Genomic DNA, 19,648 nt, shown 5'->3' with positions numbered 1-19,648 from the left:
CTTGCCATGGCTTGTTGCTGTCACATGGTGTTACAGTGGAAGATGGGTCCTGCCCAGTGTAAGAGGATGCTTCCCCTGCTGAGAAGAGCCTTGGGGGTTCCCGATCGCGGCAGGGCCACAGAGGCTCCTTGAGGGACAGTGAGCCTCCTCCGTTATGTCCCCTGGGGTCCACCTCTGTCGTGCAAGCACACCTCTTCAGCCGTCATACCAAAAGCGTGCCCCTCCCCACACGGTGTAGGCTGGCTGCCTCAGGAAGTATGCCCAATCTCTGTGCTGGCACCAGCTTTCCCTGCCAACTATCCTGGTCCTTCTACTGAGCCCAAATCCCTTGCTTCAAGGCAGTTTCATCTCTGGAAATTTGTTGCCTCTTCCAGCCCCTCCCCATGGACCTCCCTGGTATCACACCTCTGGGAGCAGCTGTGGGGTTTTGGTCCCTTTGCTCCAAGAAGGATAGGATCCACTTCTGCAAATCCATCTACCTTTTCTGCAGTAATCAGCTTTGTATGTGTCAAGGAAGTGTAGCATTTTTAGGATCACAAAAAGTTCACACTCTATTCCTCCAAGGAGGTGGGTGTGCTCAGGGCCCATATTTGCACAATCAAGAGGGTGTGCGAGGCCAGCTTCTCTAGGTTAAAAATAATCCCAACAAATCATGGAACTTTACTCCTCCTCATTTCAGATAAGGAAACCAAGGCCTAGAGACCCTAAGCGCCTTATTCATAGCCACACAGCTGTGGCCCTTTCACATCTGCTCATCCCCCTGTGGATGTGGTGGATGCCAGGCTTGGGGCTGCTCTGAGCCCCTGGGGGCCGGCTCAGGACCGATCCCGCTGTTTCTCATCCTGAATCCATAGGTGAAATCGCAGGAGCTGGGATGGCCAGTCTCATGTCTGCGCTGACCGACAAGGCCATAGTGAGGAAGGATCGGCTGTGCGACGTGGCCGGGAGCGACCGGTACCAGGTCAACAATAAGCACGATGACAAGTACTCGCCGTTGCCTCCCAACAAGATTGTCCAGCAGGCAGAGGAGCTGGTGGGCCAGGAAGTTCTCTACAAGCTGACCAGCGAGAACTGCGAGCACTTTGTCAACGAGCTGCGCTACGGGATCCCCCGCAGTGACCAGGTGTGTCCTCAGCGTGTCCCCATCCCCGGGAACCAGACCATTTCCTCCGCTGACCTGGGCATCAGTGTGGGCTGGGCTGGGCTGGAGACAGGGGCACAAACACGACAGAATAGCAGAGGCAGAAGCCTGCCCTCAAGGATGTCACAATTGGGGTGGGGAGGAGGGTGGGGAGATGGGCACCGCGGACCAGTGTGGTCGGGGGACGATGGCCGAGGGTGTGAGCACAGCCGTCACTGTCAGCCCGGTGCCCGGCCCTCCCTGGCTGCCTGGCCCTGAGATGGGCCCTTCCCACAACCTCAGAGGCAGGTTTTACTATCCCGCTTTACAGATGTGGAAACTGAGGCTCACAGCTCTTGTTGATGGACATTCATTTCATCAAACAAATCTGTGTTGTCTCTTTTCCTGAGAGTTGTCTCCAACTGTGCTGATAAGTAGCAGAGGTGGGAGCTGAAGCCCAGGTCTGCCACGACTTATAAAAAGCCCCGTGCTTAGCCCTGCCTTAAGCCAAGGGGCAGTCCAAGAGGCTCCAGGTGATGCAGGTGTGTTTTATTTACTTAGTTGATTTCGGCCATGGCCACTCTCTTCTTTGAATTGCTTTTTCACCTGGGTAACTAACTTCCTTCCCATTTTCTCTCACTTTCTCCTCTCCTTTTCTGGCCCTTCCCTGCAGCCCCCTCATTTGTGTGTGTGTGTGTGTGTGTGTGTGAGAACATTGTTTGGAAAAGTTCTTGGATGCCTGTTGATGCAAAAGAGTATGATTTTTTTTTTCTTTCAGTAAAGGATGAGTTTAAGATCCATCAGGTTGTTGATTTTCAGTACTTTTTAATTTTTTGAGATCTGGTGTCTTCTTCCTTGGTCATTGTGGTGGTCAAGGGCATGGCCTGGCAGACAGATCGATTCATGTTCTCTAAACCCTGGTGAAGTACAAGTGATAATACTGATCTAGGAGGGTTACTGTGTGAATTAAATAAGAGCATCCTTATGCTAGCAGAGTGGCAACTCAGAAAGTACACTTAATACATTGTAATAGTTGAAGTAGTCATAATGGTCCTCATCTTCATTCTTTTTCTTGGTTCACCCCCTGTCTTGTCCACTGGCCTGTCTGGGCCACAGTGACTTGCTGGGGAGGCATCCACCAACATCCCCTACAAGGATCATGCTCAGCCTTCCTCATACCGCTGATAGTCAGCTGTGTTTGTGTGTGTGTGTGTGTGTATGTATATATATATATATATATATATATATATATATATATATATATATATATATGAATGTGAAAGATGATTAATACAAAAATTGACTAGTAGCAAGTACACACCTAGCTAGGGAAGGATAGGGCAATACTGCCTGTGTTCGGTGAAGAGTACCAGAATCTCTGGGTCACAGTCTAGTTTCAATTTCCCTGACAGTTTATAAGAGGCTCCTTCTGGGAAAGTCAGTGGGCGGGTCCATGAGAGGAACCTCATGACTCAGATTACAAATGTGAGGCAACCAGAAGGAATCTGGGGGATGATGGCACTCAGCATATCTATCTAGGGGGGATAATGGCCTTCAAAACATTTGTTTTGAGTCACATTTGATGCACACTGTCATCCTGGTATCTCTCTTTACTAGCATCCTTTAGAGATGCCCTTCACTTCTCTCCTGTATTAATGCTTTTATCCTCTGCAACTCACATCTTTCTCTTTCTTGGATTACTCTCTTGTTTTGGTGGAATACCACCTCTAATAGATTCTGAGAAAGGATGCATTTTAAAAAGACTGTTTATGCCTGAAAACGTCTTCATTTTATCCTTGTATTTGATTGATAGCTTGGCTGGGTATGGAATTCTAGGCTGAAAAGAATTTTTTAAAAAATGTGAAGGTATTGCTCCATTGTCATCTAGTTTATGCTATTGTTTACGAGAAGTCTGAATCGGTTCTGATTTTCGATCCTTTGTATGTGACCAATTTTATCTTTCTGGAAGCTTATAGAATCTTCTCTTTATCTTCAGTGTTCTGAGATTTCACTGTGATAAACCTTGTGTGGATCTGTTTTCATGAATTATGCTGGGCACTTTATGACATTTTTCAATGTGGAAACCCTATTCCTTCAATTCTGGGAAATTTTCCATTTTCTCTTCTCTCATTCGGGAACACTGATTATTCGGAGGTTGTACCCCTAGACTGCTCCTCTGATTTTCTTTTCTTCTCTCCCCTGTTTTCCAATTATTTATCTTTTTCAATGAGAAAACTAACACTTATTGGTAGATCTGGGTACAGTAGAAGTTTTTTTTCTTTTTTTTTACAGTAGAAGTTTTTTAAAAAGTAGCAGTGATGATATCAGCATAAAAAAGAGAAACATATGCTAAATAAATCTGATTTCATGGGTGATCCTGCATAACAATTGAGGTGTCGATTACACCTGGCTTCTACTTCAGGTAAATGTCCACCCTCCTATGCAGCAATGAACTCCAAATAGAGATTACTATACAAATTTGGGAAGTTTAAGATACCAAATTCAGGGTGCTATTTTAAGAAGATTTGGTAGATTTATAAAATATCTCCAAATCACCTCATTTTTAGTTATCCTTTAGTGATTATTAATAGACTAAAGAAGAGAGTCACAATTTAATATAAGTAGAACATTTCTTCACAAAATTGTTACATAATTTAGTAAAATACATACGTCAGTACGCACAAATAATATTTTGAGCATTTAAATACAATTCCAAATCTTGAGATACTGAAAGAACCAAGAAATATTTTTTATCATTTGCTCTTTCTACAAGCACCTTCTTGAAAAATGAAACAATACAAATTGGACACATCCCATTCTCTTCCTGAGGCATTAGCCCAGTGCGCTAGCCAGCCACCCGAAAGAGGCAAAGCCGTGACAACACAGCAATGATAAAACAGCATCAACAATCCTACCGGACCCCCTCACAGAACATGAAACCAGAACATACTACAAAACAAAAAGAGGGGCCGTGTATACAGTTTCCAAAGAGTCCCTCTTTCATTTCTTGGCCTAGATGAGGGTTTCGCAGCCTCAGCACTATTGACATTTGGGGTCATTAACAATGAAGATAAGTCTGCATTGTTAGGACTTGCCCTGTGTATTGCAGGACATTTAGTAGCATCCATGGCCTCTACCAACTAGATGCCAGTAGCACCCTCCACCCCCGGGTGTAAGAACCAAAATGTCTGTAGATATTGCCAAATTTCCCCCAGAGGGCAAGCCTGTACCCGCCTTGGGAAGTACTGGCCGAGGTGAGTAATGATCATGATACACGGTGTGACCAAATTAAAATGTAGCTTCTGCACTTCTCCCATCTCACTAGAGAGGGTGGATTTAGTGGGTACTTTTGTTTGTAAGAGCCGTCAAAGCAGCAGCTCTCTTTTTCATTTAACTCATGACGATAATTTTCTGTGTGAAAAGGATCTTATTAGTCATCATGTTTATTTGTGTTCAGCTCTTTGAAGCAGACTAGATTTTCCTTCAACGGACTATATGTGACTCATCTAAGTTTCCATTTAGAAAGGGAAACAATGGTTTTAAACCAAAATGTTGTTTGTGCTTTCCATGCCTAAGAGTATTCTAATCAAGATGGTTCTGTTTTCCACCTACCTATTTAAAAATACTCAGGCTTCAAAAAATGTATTCTTAGTAAGCTTTTGTACTGAATAGTACTCTAGCAAAAAGCAACTAGGAGCTACACTCATGCTGAAGTCTACTCTGTGTCAGATAAAATTTTAAGATAAATAGAAATTGAAGATGTGGCCAATGGTATCGTGTAATTACATAAACCTGGATAAATTACAGGGTATTATTTAAAAACTACTGTAAATATTAAAGCCAACTTTCTGTACACATATTTTATAACCATTGTTATTTTATAACCTCTCATAGTCTGAATTCAATTGATTTCTGAATAATATTACTCTTCTTATGTCCACTTAGAACATTGCTGAAAGTGAAGAAAAGCACATTAGAATTGCCTTTTTCCCAGAAACAATTCCGGGGCTTAACTCATAGTAGACGTGTAGCATAAGCAGCTAATTGTCTGCAGTCTGATAGGATTACTGTTTGCCCACTTTCAAGAAAAGATAATGAGGGGCAACTTTTCTCTTTCATAATATTCTGATTGAAGACCTCTGGTGCACACCGTGTAGCCCATTTTCATGATCAGAACTGTTGTAATTTCAGCACAGTGGCTGGGCTGGACCCAGCAGCCTTACAACAAGAAAATCATCAATGGCATCTGCAGGTAGCTCTGTCTCTCCTGGGAAGATCATTCTTTCCGTAAAATCTGCGCTCTCAGGGCTAACTGAATACTATTTTCTTGTATTTAATTACACAGTTTGACTCTGTACAAAGCATGAGCACAAACAATGAGGCTATTGTTGTTTTCCTTGACAAAGTACCTTTTGTATGAACCGGCTCCATCAGCATTTCTCCTCACACTGTGAGGTTCTGTAAAGAACTGGGGGCTTATGGTTCCTACTCCATTATCTGCAAACCATTTCTCCCACCTTGACACATAGCTTAGCAAGGAAAACACTGGATACAAGTGGTTTTATGCAGGCTCCCTAGCGAGAACCCAGCAGGACCGCGGTTGCCACAAAGCCAAGCCTAATTACCTTTAATTTAACAGGAAGGTCTAAAGACTGAGCGGCAGTCAAACCTTAGGTCAGTAGCTTCATGCAAACTTTTGTTGACATGTGTTCTGGGTACCTTGTGATGTTAGTTACACTGGTGTATTTCCTGGCATTTCACACAGCTATGCTGGACATGTGTATGGCTCAGATAAGCCTGGGCAGTGGCAACGTATATTCTTTTTAAGCATTGAAGTTTTTCAAAGTCTTCTCTATGGTGGGCATGTGGGAATTTTTCGGCCACAACATACACAACCTAGGCAAGCTCTGTGCTCAGGGTACCAAGGGCAGAGTTGGCGGTGTCATATAAGGATGTGGGTTTGGGGTACCAAGTCCGCATTTTCATCCTTTTTATTACTGGGTGTTTTAGTACACTGTCTCATTGGACTTCTTGGCGTAAAATCGTTATAATCTTTTCCTTTGCGGTTCTTGGTTCTGCTTAAATGCTTGGCTTGGTTTTAGGGTGAGATTTCTTGATCCGTGTTCATGATACCGTTAGTGGGAAAAAGTACAGTTTTCATGATTTCGGGCATTTTGCCTTCACTGCATTTAGTGTTCTCTGGGTCCTAGTGGAATGATGCCTAAAACAAATGCCTTATTTTACTTTTAGTTGGATTTTGGAAAGAGTGAAATTTGATACATGTTCAATTTTTACCCTGAAACTTACTCTTACTTTTGCAACGTTTTTTTTTCCTAGTACAAACAATACAAGTCAGATATCTTAATAATTTAAAGTATAACATTACTACTCTTCATAGTTGAGTCATTTAAGAACATGCAAAGAGCACATCTGCGCCTGGCAGGACCGGGAGCTGGGGATACAGCGAAGATGACGCCAAGTGAGGGTTTTGTTCTGCCGGAGGTCACGGTTTATTGAGGATTCAATAGCGATGACTCTTCAACTTCACACTTACTTCGAGAGCTCCCTGTTGGCCAGCCAGGATGTCAACCATCTGGCTTCATCTCCCTGTCCTTTTCACAGCCACCCTCTGGGGATGTGTGCTTTAAGTACTCACAGGGTGAAGTGAGTTTCCCGCTTCAGATCTGTGTATGTCATTGGCCAGCTGGCCCCACCCACCACTCCTTCCCCATCCTGCCCTCTTCTCCCCATTTCCCTGCCAATGTTAGATGACTCCTGAGTTTGTCAAGAAGACCAAGGGGCATGGGAGGCTCCCTGAGCTGGATGTTCTTGTTGAATGTACAGCGTGTACTCAGATTCCTGGCACAGAATCTGATCCACCCTCCTCTCTCTTCCAGGTCAGAGATGCCATCATGGTAGCTGGCATGGCAGGAGTGGGCCTGGCAGCCATAGGCCTCATTGGAATCATGTTCTCAAGAAACAAGAAACAAAAGCAATGACTTGAAGGGACTCTCTTGTCAGCAGTGAATTTATGCATTAAGGGGGCCTTCTTTGCTAGAGGGTTTGAGGTTTGGTTTGTGGATTTATTCTGTTTTACAATAAGGCTTATTTTCACAGAATAAAATAAAGCCCAATGAAGGAGGATTTTATTGGGGGAAGTGCAGCAAGAACTGCCTGGCGTGGTCTGTTGAGGGTGCAGCCGCGCTCTGTTCCTGATGATGCCATGTTGTTCCCTGCCTCTTTGGTGATTTTCTCACACTTTCTGTTTGTGGGCTGCATTCTTTTACGTGCAGGAAACAAAGTCCAACTCCGGTTATCTCAAGTAATGGGGGCTTCTAGTGGTGAGGATACACGTGGGCAGCAAGGGAGACAGACAAACCTGACTGATATTCAAGAACAGGAACCACTGCACACCCAGGACCTTTGGCCTGGAGCTAGACCCAGGCTGGCTTCCAGGACTTAGTAGCTGGAGTCTATGTCCGTGGGGTTCAAACCTCAGCCATAAGGAAAGACTATATGCTCTTGCCAATCTTGTTAAAATCTCCTTTATCTCCCTCTGATCTCCACAGCTTTTCTCAGCCTTATCACTTCCACCCCGCAGCACTCCTACGTCCTCTCCACTTGGGCTGTCACGACACCCCTCCCCCCACCGCCAAGTCTCTGATCCCACACCCGCTCCTGCGGCTTCTCTCCCCACATCTGCTCAGTTTCATCCCTCCCTGTGGCCTGCGAGGTGCTCCCAACACAAGCTCCTGAGAGAGAATCTGATTGGCTCAGCTCACCACACTTAGCCTACAGATTGATTGGCTGCCATTGGGTCAGGTGGCCCCACTAGGCCAATCAGCTCTGCCCAGTGGGGCCAGGTCACGTGGTACAAAGTTGCCTCAGGGTTTTCGGGGTGGGGGTGTGGCTCATCCCGTGCCTGATGTAGGTGCAGCTGAGCCCTCGCGGGAGGGTCTGGGGGCGAAGGACCAACCTTCATGGTTGGTCCCTTGAGGTCTCCTGCTGTTGCTCGCTGGGCTTGGCAGGTGTTCAAAGTGACCATTTTCCTGAAAGGGGCTTTTGTGGGTTCCTCAGAAGTACCCTGCTGGGGCCGACTGTCCTTCCCTCCACAGGGCAAGTCTTCTCTGTCTGCTTGCGAATGTTTCCTTCGTCAACCCTGGTTGTCAGCCCTGGTTGTCAGCCCTGGGGACCATCAGTCTTTTGGAATCCTGGACAGGACTTACAAATGGCTCCTGGACAGCTCCCTCCTGCTTGGCCCACATCTGGTCCAGGATAAGCTTGTGCCCATTCATGACCAAGCGTTGATGTAAGAGTAGTGTCTCCCAGTGTAGTTTTCTTCCTTTTTGTTTCAGTTCTGTTGATGTCACATGTCGTGCCAGTTCTCAAGCTCCCCAAACCCAAGGGACACAGCCCCAAATTAAAGGGTGGGTTTCTTGAAGCCCCCTCTGTCGCATGGCGTAAGGTGATGCAGAGGCGTGGAGCATAAACCTCCAAACTAATTATCGAGTAAAAAGGAATGAAGTAGAATAAACACAAGAAAGCAAAACTAAAACACCCAGTTCAATTACAAAATAAACTTACATACAGAAAGTGGGGTGTGTAGAAGTGACCAGAGAAGACGGAAGAACTAATTCCAAATATATTGGTAATGACCATAAGTATATATGGACTAAATTTGCCAAGTATAAGACAAACATTATGCTGGATTAGACAACTAATCCAGGGAATACTGTCTACAGCAGATCCAATTGAAATATAAGGACACAAAGACTGAAGTTAAAAAGATGGACATTGTGCATGGTAACTCATCTGATGTCTTTAAAACATTGTTATCAAGGAGAAAAATTGGCGGTGTGTATAAACTGTCCTAGACTGAAAAACATGTTGGAGACAAAACAACTAAGTGTGAAAAACAGCTATAAATGCAATTTGGGATAATAGGGAAAATTTGAATATGGACTGGGTGTTTAAGAATATTAAGAAATTATGAATTTTATTAAGTGTGAAAATGGTATGAGATTTATGTAAAACACATGACCTTATTAAAAAATAGATGCAGATATAGCAAATATGACAAAACAATAAGTTTTTATTCTATGTATTGTGTATATGGGTAACCACTGTACTAGTCTTTCTAGTACTTTTTGTATATTAAAATTTTTACCTAGTAAGCATCTGAAAAGTATCTGAAATTTGAACTTGAAAATTTAAATAAACTGAAACTTTTGAAATTATTTCAAAAGTTTATTATTATTTTGAATTAATTCAAAATAAATTATATAATAATTTTTTTAAATTAAAAGAAGATATGCTAGGCAAATACTAACTAAAAACTGGTTAATTAGTTAATACTAATTAACTAAAAGCTGGTATATCTATAATCATATCAGACAATATAGGCTTTAAACCAAACATGATGACTGGACAGAAAAAAGATAAAAGGTGTGGCATAATAAGAAATACATTTGGTCTTTATCCTTGGTTCTTGGCCAGAGCTCCTAAAACCCTTGGAATTTCCTGAGTGATAGGCATGTCTTCTGTTCCTAAGGAGCCCCTTTTGATCAACCTGAGTTTGTGCTAATGAGGAGACTTAGGGTGGGGACACTAAGATAGCCTTAAGATGGGGCTGGTCATCAGAAAGACCAAGTGGTTAGAGGGTTGGAACTTTCAGGCTACTGATCTCTAAGAAGGGGAGGTGAGGGGTGGGCGAGCTGAAGATTAAGCTTATAAAAACTCTTGATCAAGGAGACTTGATGAGCTTCCTGCTGGTGAACATACGGAGGTATCAGGAGAGTGGCTGCCTGAAGAGGGCATGGAAGGTCCTTGCCCACACACCTTGCCCTATGCATCTCTTCCATTCGGTTGTTCCTGAGTTCTGTACATTATAATAAATGGGTAAACATAACTAAAGTGCCTATTCCTGAGTTCTGTGAGCTGTTCTAGCAAATTATTGAACCTTAGGAAGGGTTGTGGGAACCCCTGATTTTTAGCCCATTGACAGAAGTACAGGTGGCCTGGGTCTTGCGAATGGTGAAAGGTGTCTAAAGGTGAAGGAGGGCAGGCTTAAGGGACTGAGCACTTGAGCTCTGAGGCCTGTGCCAGCTCCCAGGGGTTAGTGTCAAAACTGAACTGAATTGTTGAACACCCAGTGGGTATCTGGGAAATCAGAGAATTAGTTGCTGGTGTTGAAAAAGGCTCCAAGAAAGTTTCTGAAAAAAATTTCAACTCACGAGGAAGGTATAATACTTCTAAAATTGTTTGCACCTAATAAAAGTCCTAAAATAGATACTGAAAATTTTGGTCTATTGCAAGGAGAAAATGACAAATTCCCCATGATAGTGGGAGATCTAAATAACACCTCTCTCTGGAACTGATAAATCGAGGAGACACAAAAGATACAGCAATTTTGAAAAACCAACGAGCTGATTTAATGAACACATGTAGTACAATTGTCGAATATAGATTTTTTTTTTTTTTTTTTTTTTTTTTTGCGGTACGCGGGCCTCTCACTGTTGTGGCCTCTTCCGTTGTGGAGCACAGGCTCCGGACACGCAGGCTCAGCGACCATGGCTCATGGGCCCAGCCGCTCCGCGGCATGTGGGATCTTCCCGGACCGGGGCACAAACCCGTGTCCCCTGCATCAGCAGGCAGACTCTCAACCACTGCGCCACCAGGGAAGCCCGAATATAGATTCTTTTTGACCACACACAAAGGAATGCTCATGAAAACTGACCACGTCCTTGGCCTTGATGCAAGTCGCAACGAATTTCAAGGGGCTGGTAACATAGAGATCATCTTTTCTAACCATAATGAAATTAAGTTAGAAATCAATAAGAAAGTGATAGCTAGAAAAACTCTATCCTTTTAGAAATTTTAGAACACATTGTTAGATCAATTATGAGTCAAAGAAGAAAACATGATGGAAACTAGAAAATATTTAGAACTGGAAGATAACAAAAATACTAGAGATCAATACTTGGGTCATTCTGGTCAAGGGATACCTAGAAAGAAATGTGTAGCACGAATTCTTACATTAAGAAAGAAAAAGGTACAAATTAATGAGTTAGTCATCCAGTTGAAGAAGATAGATAGAAGTCATACAGCTGGCCAATAGGGACATGAAAAGATGCTCAACAGGACTAATCATCAGGGAAATGCAAATCAAACCTACAATGAGACACCACCTCATGGCTGTTATCTAAAAGACAAGAAATGACCAGTGTTGGTGAGGATGTGGAGAAAAGACAAGCCCTGTCCACTGTTGCTGGGAATGTAAAGTGGTGCAGCCACTATGGAAAACAGCATGAAGTTTCCTCAAAAAGTTAAGAATAGAATTACCATACGATCCAGCAATCCCCCTTCTGGATGTTTATCCAAAGAAAAGGAAAACATAACTTGAAAAGATATGTGCACCCCCATGTTTGTCACAGCATTATTTACAACAGCCAAGATATGGAAACAAGTCAAGTGTCCGTCATTGGGTAAATGGATAAGGAAATTGTGGTATACACGTAGAACGGAATATTATTCAGTCATAAGAAAGAATGAAATCTTGCCATTTGCAACAACACGAACGGACCTTAAAGACATTATTAGGCTAAGCGAAATAAGTCAGATAGAGAAATACAAATACTGTATGATCTTACTTATATATGGAATCTTTCCAAAAAAATCATGCTTATAGATACGGAGAACAGATTGGTGGTTGCCAGAGCTGGGGGTTGGGGGTGGGTGAAATGGGTGGAGGGGGTCAAAAAGTACAAGCTTCCAGTTATAAGATAAATAAGTCATGGGGATGTAATGTACCACATGGTGACTATAGTTAATAATACCGTATTGCATATTTGAAAGTTTCTAGGAGAATAGATCTTAAAAGTGCTCATCCCAAGAAAAAAATGTTTTGTAACTATGTATGATGACAGATGTTAACTAGACTTGTTGTGGTGATCGTTTTGCAATATATGCAAATATCAAGTCATGTTGTGCCTCTGAAACTAAGATAATGTTTTATGTCAATTATACCAAAAAAAAAAAAAAAGAGAAAGAGACAAAAGAACAAAAAAAATGGAAGAAAGTAAAAAGATATGAACCAAAAGAAATGAATCAAAATAAGCATATAAAAGAGAATACACAAGTTAATGTTTTAGGAATAAAAAGGGGGATATAACTACAGATACTAAGGAGATCAAAAAACAAGAAATCAATAAATAACTTCATGACAATAAATGGGAAAATTTGGATGGAATTAATACATTCTAAGGAAAACATGTTATCAAAATTGAACCAAGAATAAGAAAAAAAGTCTAAGTAGTCCTATTACCATTAAAGGAATTAAATCAGCACTTAAAATTTGTCCCACAAAGAAATGGCATTCCTGGATGGTTTTACAGAGTTTTCCCAAATATTCAAGCAATACACGAATGAGATCTCTCTGGAGAAAATATCGAAGGACTTTGCATGGCTAGGAAACCGCAATATCATAAATATGTCAGTTTCTTTCCAGATTCATCTCTAGATTCAGTGCAATTCCAAACCAAATTCCAACAGGGTCTTTCCTGAAATTTACAACCAGATTCTAAAATGGACCTGGAAAAAGTAAAGAGGCAAGGTTAGCTTTTTCATTACCAAGAAGAAACACCAGGCAGGGAGACTTGCACTATCAAATATCGATTTATTATAAATTATTATTGTGATCAAAAAAGTGCGTTTTTGGTGCAGGGATAGTTAGGCTGACTAATGGAATGGAGTAGAACCTCTAAAACAGACCCCACAAATATACGAAACCTTAATTTACAACAAAGGTGACACTGCAGATCAGTGGGGAAGGATGAACTATTTAGGGTTGTCAAACAGTTTTTGTGAAGGGCCAGGGAGTAAGTATTGGTAGGCCTCAAAGCGATGCAACTACTCAACTTTGCTGTTGTAGCAGGAAAGCCGCCATAGTCAATTCACGTCTATGTACTGTAATACGTGGGTGTGTATCTAATAAAACTGTATTTGTAAAAGAATAAAAACATAACTTTATCTATGTACACTGAGATTTAAATTTCATGTACTTTTCATGGGTCATGAAATATTAACTTCTGATTTTTTTCAACCATCTAAAAATGCAAAACCCGGTCTTAGCTACTGGGCTGTATGAAAACAGGGAAAGGGCTGGATCTGACCTGTGGGCCATAGTTTGCTGATCCTCAACCAATAAACGGTACTCAAAAAACTGCATAATCATATGGACTTTGCGCTGTACAGAAAAAGTCAGTTTGGGGAGGATTTCAGACTTAAATGTGAAAGGAAATATATAAGTTGCAGCTCTCCAGACAGGACCAATAGGATATAGATAGATAGATAGATAGATAGATAGATAGATAGATAGGTAGGTAGATAGATGCAAGAGGAGATTTATTAAAGGAAATGGTACACATGGTTATGGAGGCTGAGAAATCCCACCATCTGCTATCTGCAAACACAGAACAGAAAGCTCGTGATGTAATTCAGTCCAAGTCCGAAGGCCGGAGAACCAAGGGAGCCAAAGGTCTAAGTCCCAGTGAAGGCCTGACCACATGGAGGGTAGGGCGCTGGCGTAAGTCCTGGAGTCTAAAGGTCGGAGAACCAGGAACTCTGATATCTGAGAGCAGGAAACGATGGACCTCTCAGCTCAAGGAGAGAGATTGTCCTTCCTCCACCTTCTTTGTGCTATTCAGTCCTTCAGCGGATGGGCTGATGCTCTGTCAACCTAAGTAAAACTAGGAGACCATATTCAGGCAGAAAGCAGTTATTTGGGATCGAAGAACTGCAATGCAGGGCACACAGGTTTCGATAGCGACCTAAACAGTGTCCTACCAGGGAGTTAAAGTCATGGGTTTTTAAAGGCAAAGAAGGAAGGTTTGCATTGCAAAGAGTTTTAATTGGAGCTGGGTGCAGAGGCTAGTCTTGGTTGAACAGGATTGCTAAGGCCATCACTAGAGTGAGGTAACAACCCGTTGCTATGACAAGTTGCAAGTGTTTTTGCAGAGTCCTTGGAATATTTGTGGTTTCACCCAGTTCAAAAGTTCAGGTTCTGGGCTTCCCTGGTGGCGCAGTGGTTGAGCGTCTGCCTGCCGATGCAGGGGACACGGGTTTGTGCCCCGGTCCGGGAAGATCTCACATGCCGCGGAGCGGCTGGGCCCGTGAGCCATGGCCGCTGAGCCTGCGCATCTGGAGCCTGTGCTCCGCAACGGGAGAGGCCACAACAGTGAGAGGCCCACATACTGCAAAAAAAAAAGAAAAAAAGAAAAAAAAGAATCTGCCTGCCAATGCAGGGGACACGGGTTCGAGCCCTGGTCCGGGAAGATCCCACATGCCGCGGAGCAACGAAGCCCGTGTGCCACAACTACTGAGCCTGCTCTCTAGAGCCCACGAGCCACAGCTGCTGAGCCCGTGTGCCACAACTACTGAAGCCCGCGTGCCTAGAGCCCGTGCTCTGCAACGAGAGGCCACCGCAATAAGCCCGCGCACCGCAACGAAGAGCAGCCCCTGTTCGCCGCAGCTAGAGAAAGCCCACGGGCAGCAACGAAACGCAGCCAAAAATAAATAAATAAATCTATTAAAAAATAGTAATAATAAGGAAAAGACAACCCAACAGAAAGATGGACAAATGTATTAACAGGCTTTCCACAGAGGAGAGAATACAAATGTCCAATAAACACATGACAAAATGGGGCACTTCATAAGTACTTATAGAAATGTGAATTAAAAGATCCTAGTCTACAGCTACCATGCTGACAAATATTTAAATATTGAGCAGTTATATCTCTGGTATTCTGCTGGTGGAAGCTTAATTTTCCATTCTTTTTCTAATAAAGCTGAAGGTCATACCCTACAACCCAGTAACTCTGGTCTGTGCTCCTTTAGTGAGGGATAACTTCTATTTAGTGGGTCACAGTCAATATTTTAAAAATCATTCAGTGAAACACAGTGATAGAGAATAAGATTTGTCAGAGTGAATTTCATCTTGTTTCTTGGCAAATTTTTTGGTAAGACTTTTACTTGTATACATCAATATCCTGATGCATGGTGAAGTGTATTTCTCACCGCGAGTCTTGGTCAAAAAGATCTGAAAGCCTCTGCTTAGAGGAGAGCCGCCCGGTGCTCCAGGAGGCTTGCGTGAGGACGCTCGTGGCAGTTTTGTCAGCAGCAGTGAACACCCCCGATGTCTGTTGACCCGAGACAGGATGATTAGCTGCGCTACATTCTACAAAGGGAATACTGTGAACGTGAATGAACAATGGCTACAATCCGTCAGCATGGAACCTAATCGTGAACAAATATAATCAAGTTGTAGAATGTATGATGTTTGATTCTGTTTTTACCAAATTAAAATAATGTTGTTAAGGGATACCTTTTTTTTTTTTTTTTTTTAGGGATACCTTTTTATTTGTAAAAACTTTTGAAAAGCAAGACATTAATAGGCACAAAATTCAGGAGAGTGGCTACAACAGTACTAGGAGGGAGAGAAATTGGGTTAATTTTTTTATAACAGCTTTATTAAAATAGAATTCACATACCATCCACTTCACGCATTTAAAGCCTATAATTCGGTGGGTTTTGGTATGTTCACGGAGCTGTGAAACAATCGCCACAATCAGCTTTAGGACACTTTCACCACTTCAAAACGAAGCTCCATACCCTTGAGCTATCGCCTCCGAGCACTTCCTGGGCCTCTAGTCTTAAACAATCATAAATCTACTTTTTGTCTCTCTATACTTATCCATTCTGGGCATTACATATAAATAGAATCTTAAAATATGTAGCATTTGTGACCTGTTTCTTTCACCAGCATGCTTTTAAATTTCCTCCCTGTTGTAGCATGAATTATTACTTCCTTCTTCTTTATGGCCAAGTGATGTTCCATTGTATGGATATACCCATTAAAAAAAACCATTTATTTATTTATTTGGCTGCACTGGGTCTTAGTTGCGGCACGTGGGATCTCCGTTGCCGCGTGCGAGACCTTTTTAGTTGCAGCCTGCGGGCTCTTAGTTGTGGCATGCAGGATCTAGTTCCCTGACCAGGGATCGAACCTGGGCCCCCTGCATTGGGAGCACGGAGTCTTAACCACTGGACCACCAGGGAAGTCCCTACCCATGTTTTTTATCCATTCATCAGTATGCGTCCACCTTTTGGCAATTATGAATAATGCTGCTGTGAACATTTGTGTACAGACTTTTTTTGTGTCATGGGGCTTATTTAAGATATTGGTGATTTTCTATTTCTTCAACTGGGTGTTGGTGCATGGATATTTTATTGTTATTTCTTACGTCTTACACTTATGACTGTTCTTTTATATAGATATAAGATTTAAGAAAACTCATTAAAAAGCATATGTGGGGCTTCCGTGGTGGCGCCGTGGTTGAGAGTACGCCTGCCGATGCAGGGGACGTGGGTTTGTGCCCCGGTCTGGGAAGATCCCACATGCCGTGGAGCAGCTAAGCCCGTGCGCCACAACTACTGAGCCTGCTCTCTAGAGCCCGCGAGCCACAACTACTGAAGCCCATGCGCCTAGAGCCCGTGCTCCACAACAAGAGAAGCCACTGCAATGAGAAGCCCATGCACCGCAGTGAAGAGTAGCCCCACTCGCCGCAACTAAAGAAAGCCCGTGCGCAGCAACGAAGACCCAACGCAGCCAAATATAAATAAATAAAATAAATAAATTTATTAAAAAAAGAAAGAAATTTATAAGGTTTCCTCTAGGTAGGGGACCTGGGTGGCTAGGGGATGGCGGTGGGGAGTATAGAGGCTAATCTTTCATTTTATATCCTTTTATAAATTTTTTGTTTTGTTTTTTTTGTTTTGTGGTACGCGGGCCTCTCCCTGTTGTGGCCTCTCCCGCTGCGGAGCACAGGCTCCGGACGCGCAGGCTCAACGGCCATGGCTCACGGGCCCAGCCGCTCCGCGGCATGTGGGATCTTCCCGGACCGGGGCACGAACCCGTGTCCCCTGCATCGACAGGCGGACTCTCAACTAGTGCGCCACCAGGGAAGCCCAAACTTACATAAGCTTTTATTTGACAGTAGCTCTGTTGGTGGTGATTCTGGGGGGTTTCCTTGTTGGTCTGCAGCTCTGGCACAGAGGGGCACGGGCACAAGCTGAGGCCTGCGGGGCCGGGGGGGTGAGGAGTGCTCCTCTGGGCCGTCCTGAGGGGGCAGGAGTGGTGGGCTTGGGAGGGCAGCCTCTGCCCAGTGCCCAGGCCCACCTCCTCCGTCCCACTGTCCTCGTCGGTGCGACCAGGGAAATGGTTCACAGTGGTGGGCCCACGTGGGGGCCGCCAGAGACGTCCTCGTCCCCGTCTCATCTCCAAACATTGCCAGTCCTTTGCTTTTCCCTGCATCCCTTCATCCTCCTTCCACCCACATGCTCCTCCTTCCTTGTGGCTCAAAACTAGCCACACTTCCTGAGTGCTCGCTGCAGCCTGCAGCACGAGAAGGGCTTTTCTCGAATCTGTGCAACGCCCCTGTGAAGCAGGAATAATTACCCCCAAGTGTGCACTGAGGGCACTGATGCTCCGGTAAAGGGACCTTCCCAAGAGGTGCAGCGGGGATCTGAACTTAGGGGAGTCTGACTCCAAAGCCCTACCTTAAAAACAATCAATTTCTTTGATTCCACAAGAAATATGTGAATACATTTTCCTTGTTAACAACAGGAACAACCCAACCCAACCCAAATTGAAACTGCTGGCATTAAGGCTAAAGTCTCTTTCCATGCTCCATCCTCCTTTACACATCCTGGTGTGTGTCCTTCTAGATAATTTTTCTGCTCATTTGCACACATAGGTACAGCTCCCTTTTCAGTGCTGTTTTGTGACTTTGCATTTTCTTGTAGTTTTTCATTTGGTTCCCTGAGTATAGGTCATTTAGGAAATGCTTTTCCTTTGTTTACCAGTTTTTCAAATGACGTGGTGAGTCTTTTGCATCCTCTAAAGGTGACAGATGTTTTAAAAATATCATGATGAGCACACAGATTTCAATTACTGGATTTTTTCCATCTATGTGTAGTTATTCTTTTTGATGTTCAAATTGTCCCATCTTGGGCCAAGTTGAGTCTTGAGTTCTGTAGTCAAAGGCTTTGCTCTCAACCATGTCTCCTCTCTGCCCCCCCACGGCAGCTCAGCCCCCTGCTTGGGTGCAGCTGGCTCAGCTGAGTCATGGGGAGGTGGGGTGCTGGCTGGCCTCAGAGTGTTCCTGAAATAGAACTCCTGTGTCAAAGGGCGTATCTCGCATTCTGAGTGTGACCAGGGCCACCTACCTCCTGCTCTTGTAAACTCCAGGAGGGCACTGCCCCACTGCCAACTCTAACCGCACTGTGATCCCCAGCCCGGATCTTGGCCTGGAGCCCAGACTTGAGCTGCCCCAGGACTGCCTGGGATGTTCTGGGAACATTAAGGGCATAATGTTGGAAACGTTCAGATCTAGGTTTCAGTCTTGCTCTTCTACTCACTAGGTAAGGATCTTTGGCAAGTTACCTTACCTCCCTGGGACTCAGTCTGCTCATCTGTCAAGTGGGGCAGTGACAGTTCTTACTCCAAGGAGTGATGGATAAAGTGGGTCAAGTGTTGAGCACTGCGTCTGGCACGTTGAGCTGTGCCATTCGGAGCTCCATCCCTCACGAGAGACACACGGGCCTGGGTACGAGGCGGGTGGCCCTTTAGGAGACATTTTAGACCTCCTGGGAGTCAGAGATTCACTCGCTGACACACACATGCTCTGTGCATACAATGCACTCACACCCAGCTTGTGTACACCACTCTCACCCACTCCCATGCTGCACGCCCACCCACACCGCCTCCTGGACCCCCGTCCTTCTCTTCTTTGTCCTCTGAAGAGCTCCTTTCCAGCCCAGCCGTCTCAGGAAAGAAAGGGGCTTCTCCCCGGCGCGAGGAGAGCTCCCTGCCCCCTGTTTCCTACAGGTGATGAACACAGGGAGCCTGCAGGCTGGACTGGGGCTCCTTGAGGGTCAGCTTCTAGAATGTTCCCTGCGAGGGCTCACCTCTGCCTGTCTCAGGCCAAGCCGAGACTGAGACTTGGAGACCGGTGGGAGATTTCTGCTTTTGGTTGTGAGCCCTGGGCCTTCCCTTTGGGATGTGGCTGTGTGGTCCATCTGGCTCCCTCAGGTGAGGACAGGTGCTCTGTTTTAGCACCAGGGCTGAGGTGGAGAGCGGGAACAGCTGTACGATCGTGTGCGTGCTCTCACTTCAGTGCCTGGCACAACGGGCACTCAACCGCCACTTCCTGAACGCATCGTGCTCTCCCCTGCAGGGTGTACCAACGGCTCGTCCTCGTTAGCAGTGAGTTTGTGGAGAGACCGTTGACCTTCATTCCATCAGAGAGTGGGGTTCAGTTCCAGGCAACCCGCTGTACCTGGGAAGCACCCCTTCATGGGTCCAATCTCCTACGTATTAGCTGCTCTGGAGGGACAAACAAGAGTGAGGAACAGTTGTCTCCTTCAAATAGTTTACAACTGGCTGCACAGCGTAAGGGAAGGCGCGTGGGA

At 44.4% G+C, this 19,648-nt stretch overlaps 1 protein-coding gene across 1 annotated transcript in view; it reads left to right on the top strand.

Moving 5' to 3' along the window:
* LOC309965584 (phospholipase A and acyltransferase 3) overlaps positions 1–10,013 on the top strand; it is a 30,431-nt gene extending 20,418 nt beyond the window's left edge. Inside the window, exons 4-5 of the mRNA XM_082845136.1 lie at positions 855–1,123; positions 7,018–10,013. Coding sequence (XP_082701262.1) covers positions 855–1,123; positions 7,018–7,119 — 371 coding nt within the window. The 3' untranslated portion in view covers positions 7,120–10,013. The remainder of the gene's footprint in view (positions 1–854; positions 1,124–7,017) is intronic.
* Positions 10,014–19,648: the final 9,635 nt, after the last annotated feature.

The sequence above is a fragment of the Leucopleurus acutus genome (genome assembly GCF_964270905.1).
Source record: "Leucopleurus acutus genome assembly, chromosome: 8".
NCBI lineage: Eukaryota > Metazoa > Chordata > Mammalia > Artiodactyla > Delphinidae > Leucopleurus > Leucopleurus acutus.
This window is presented reverse-complemented; position numbering and strand designations above follow the sequence as displayed.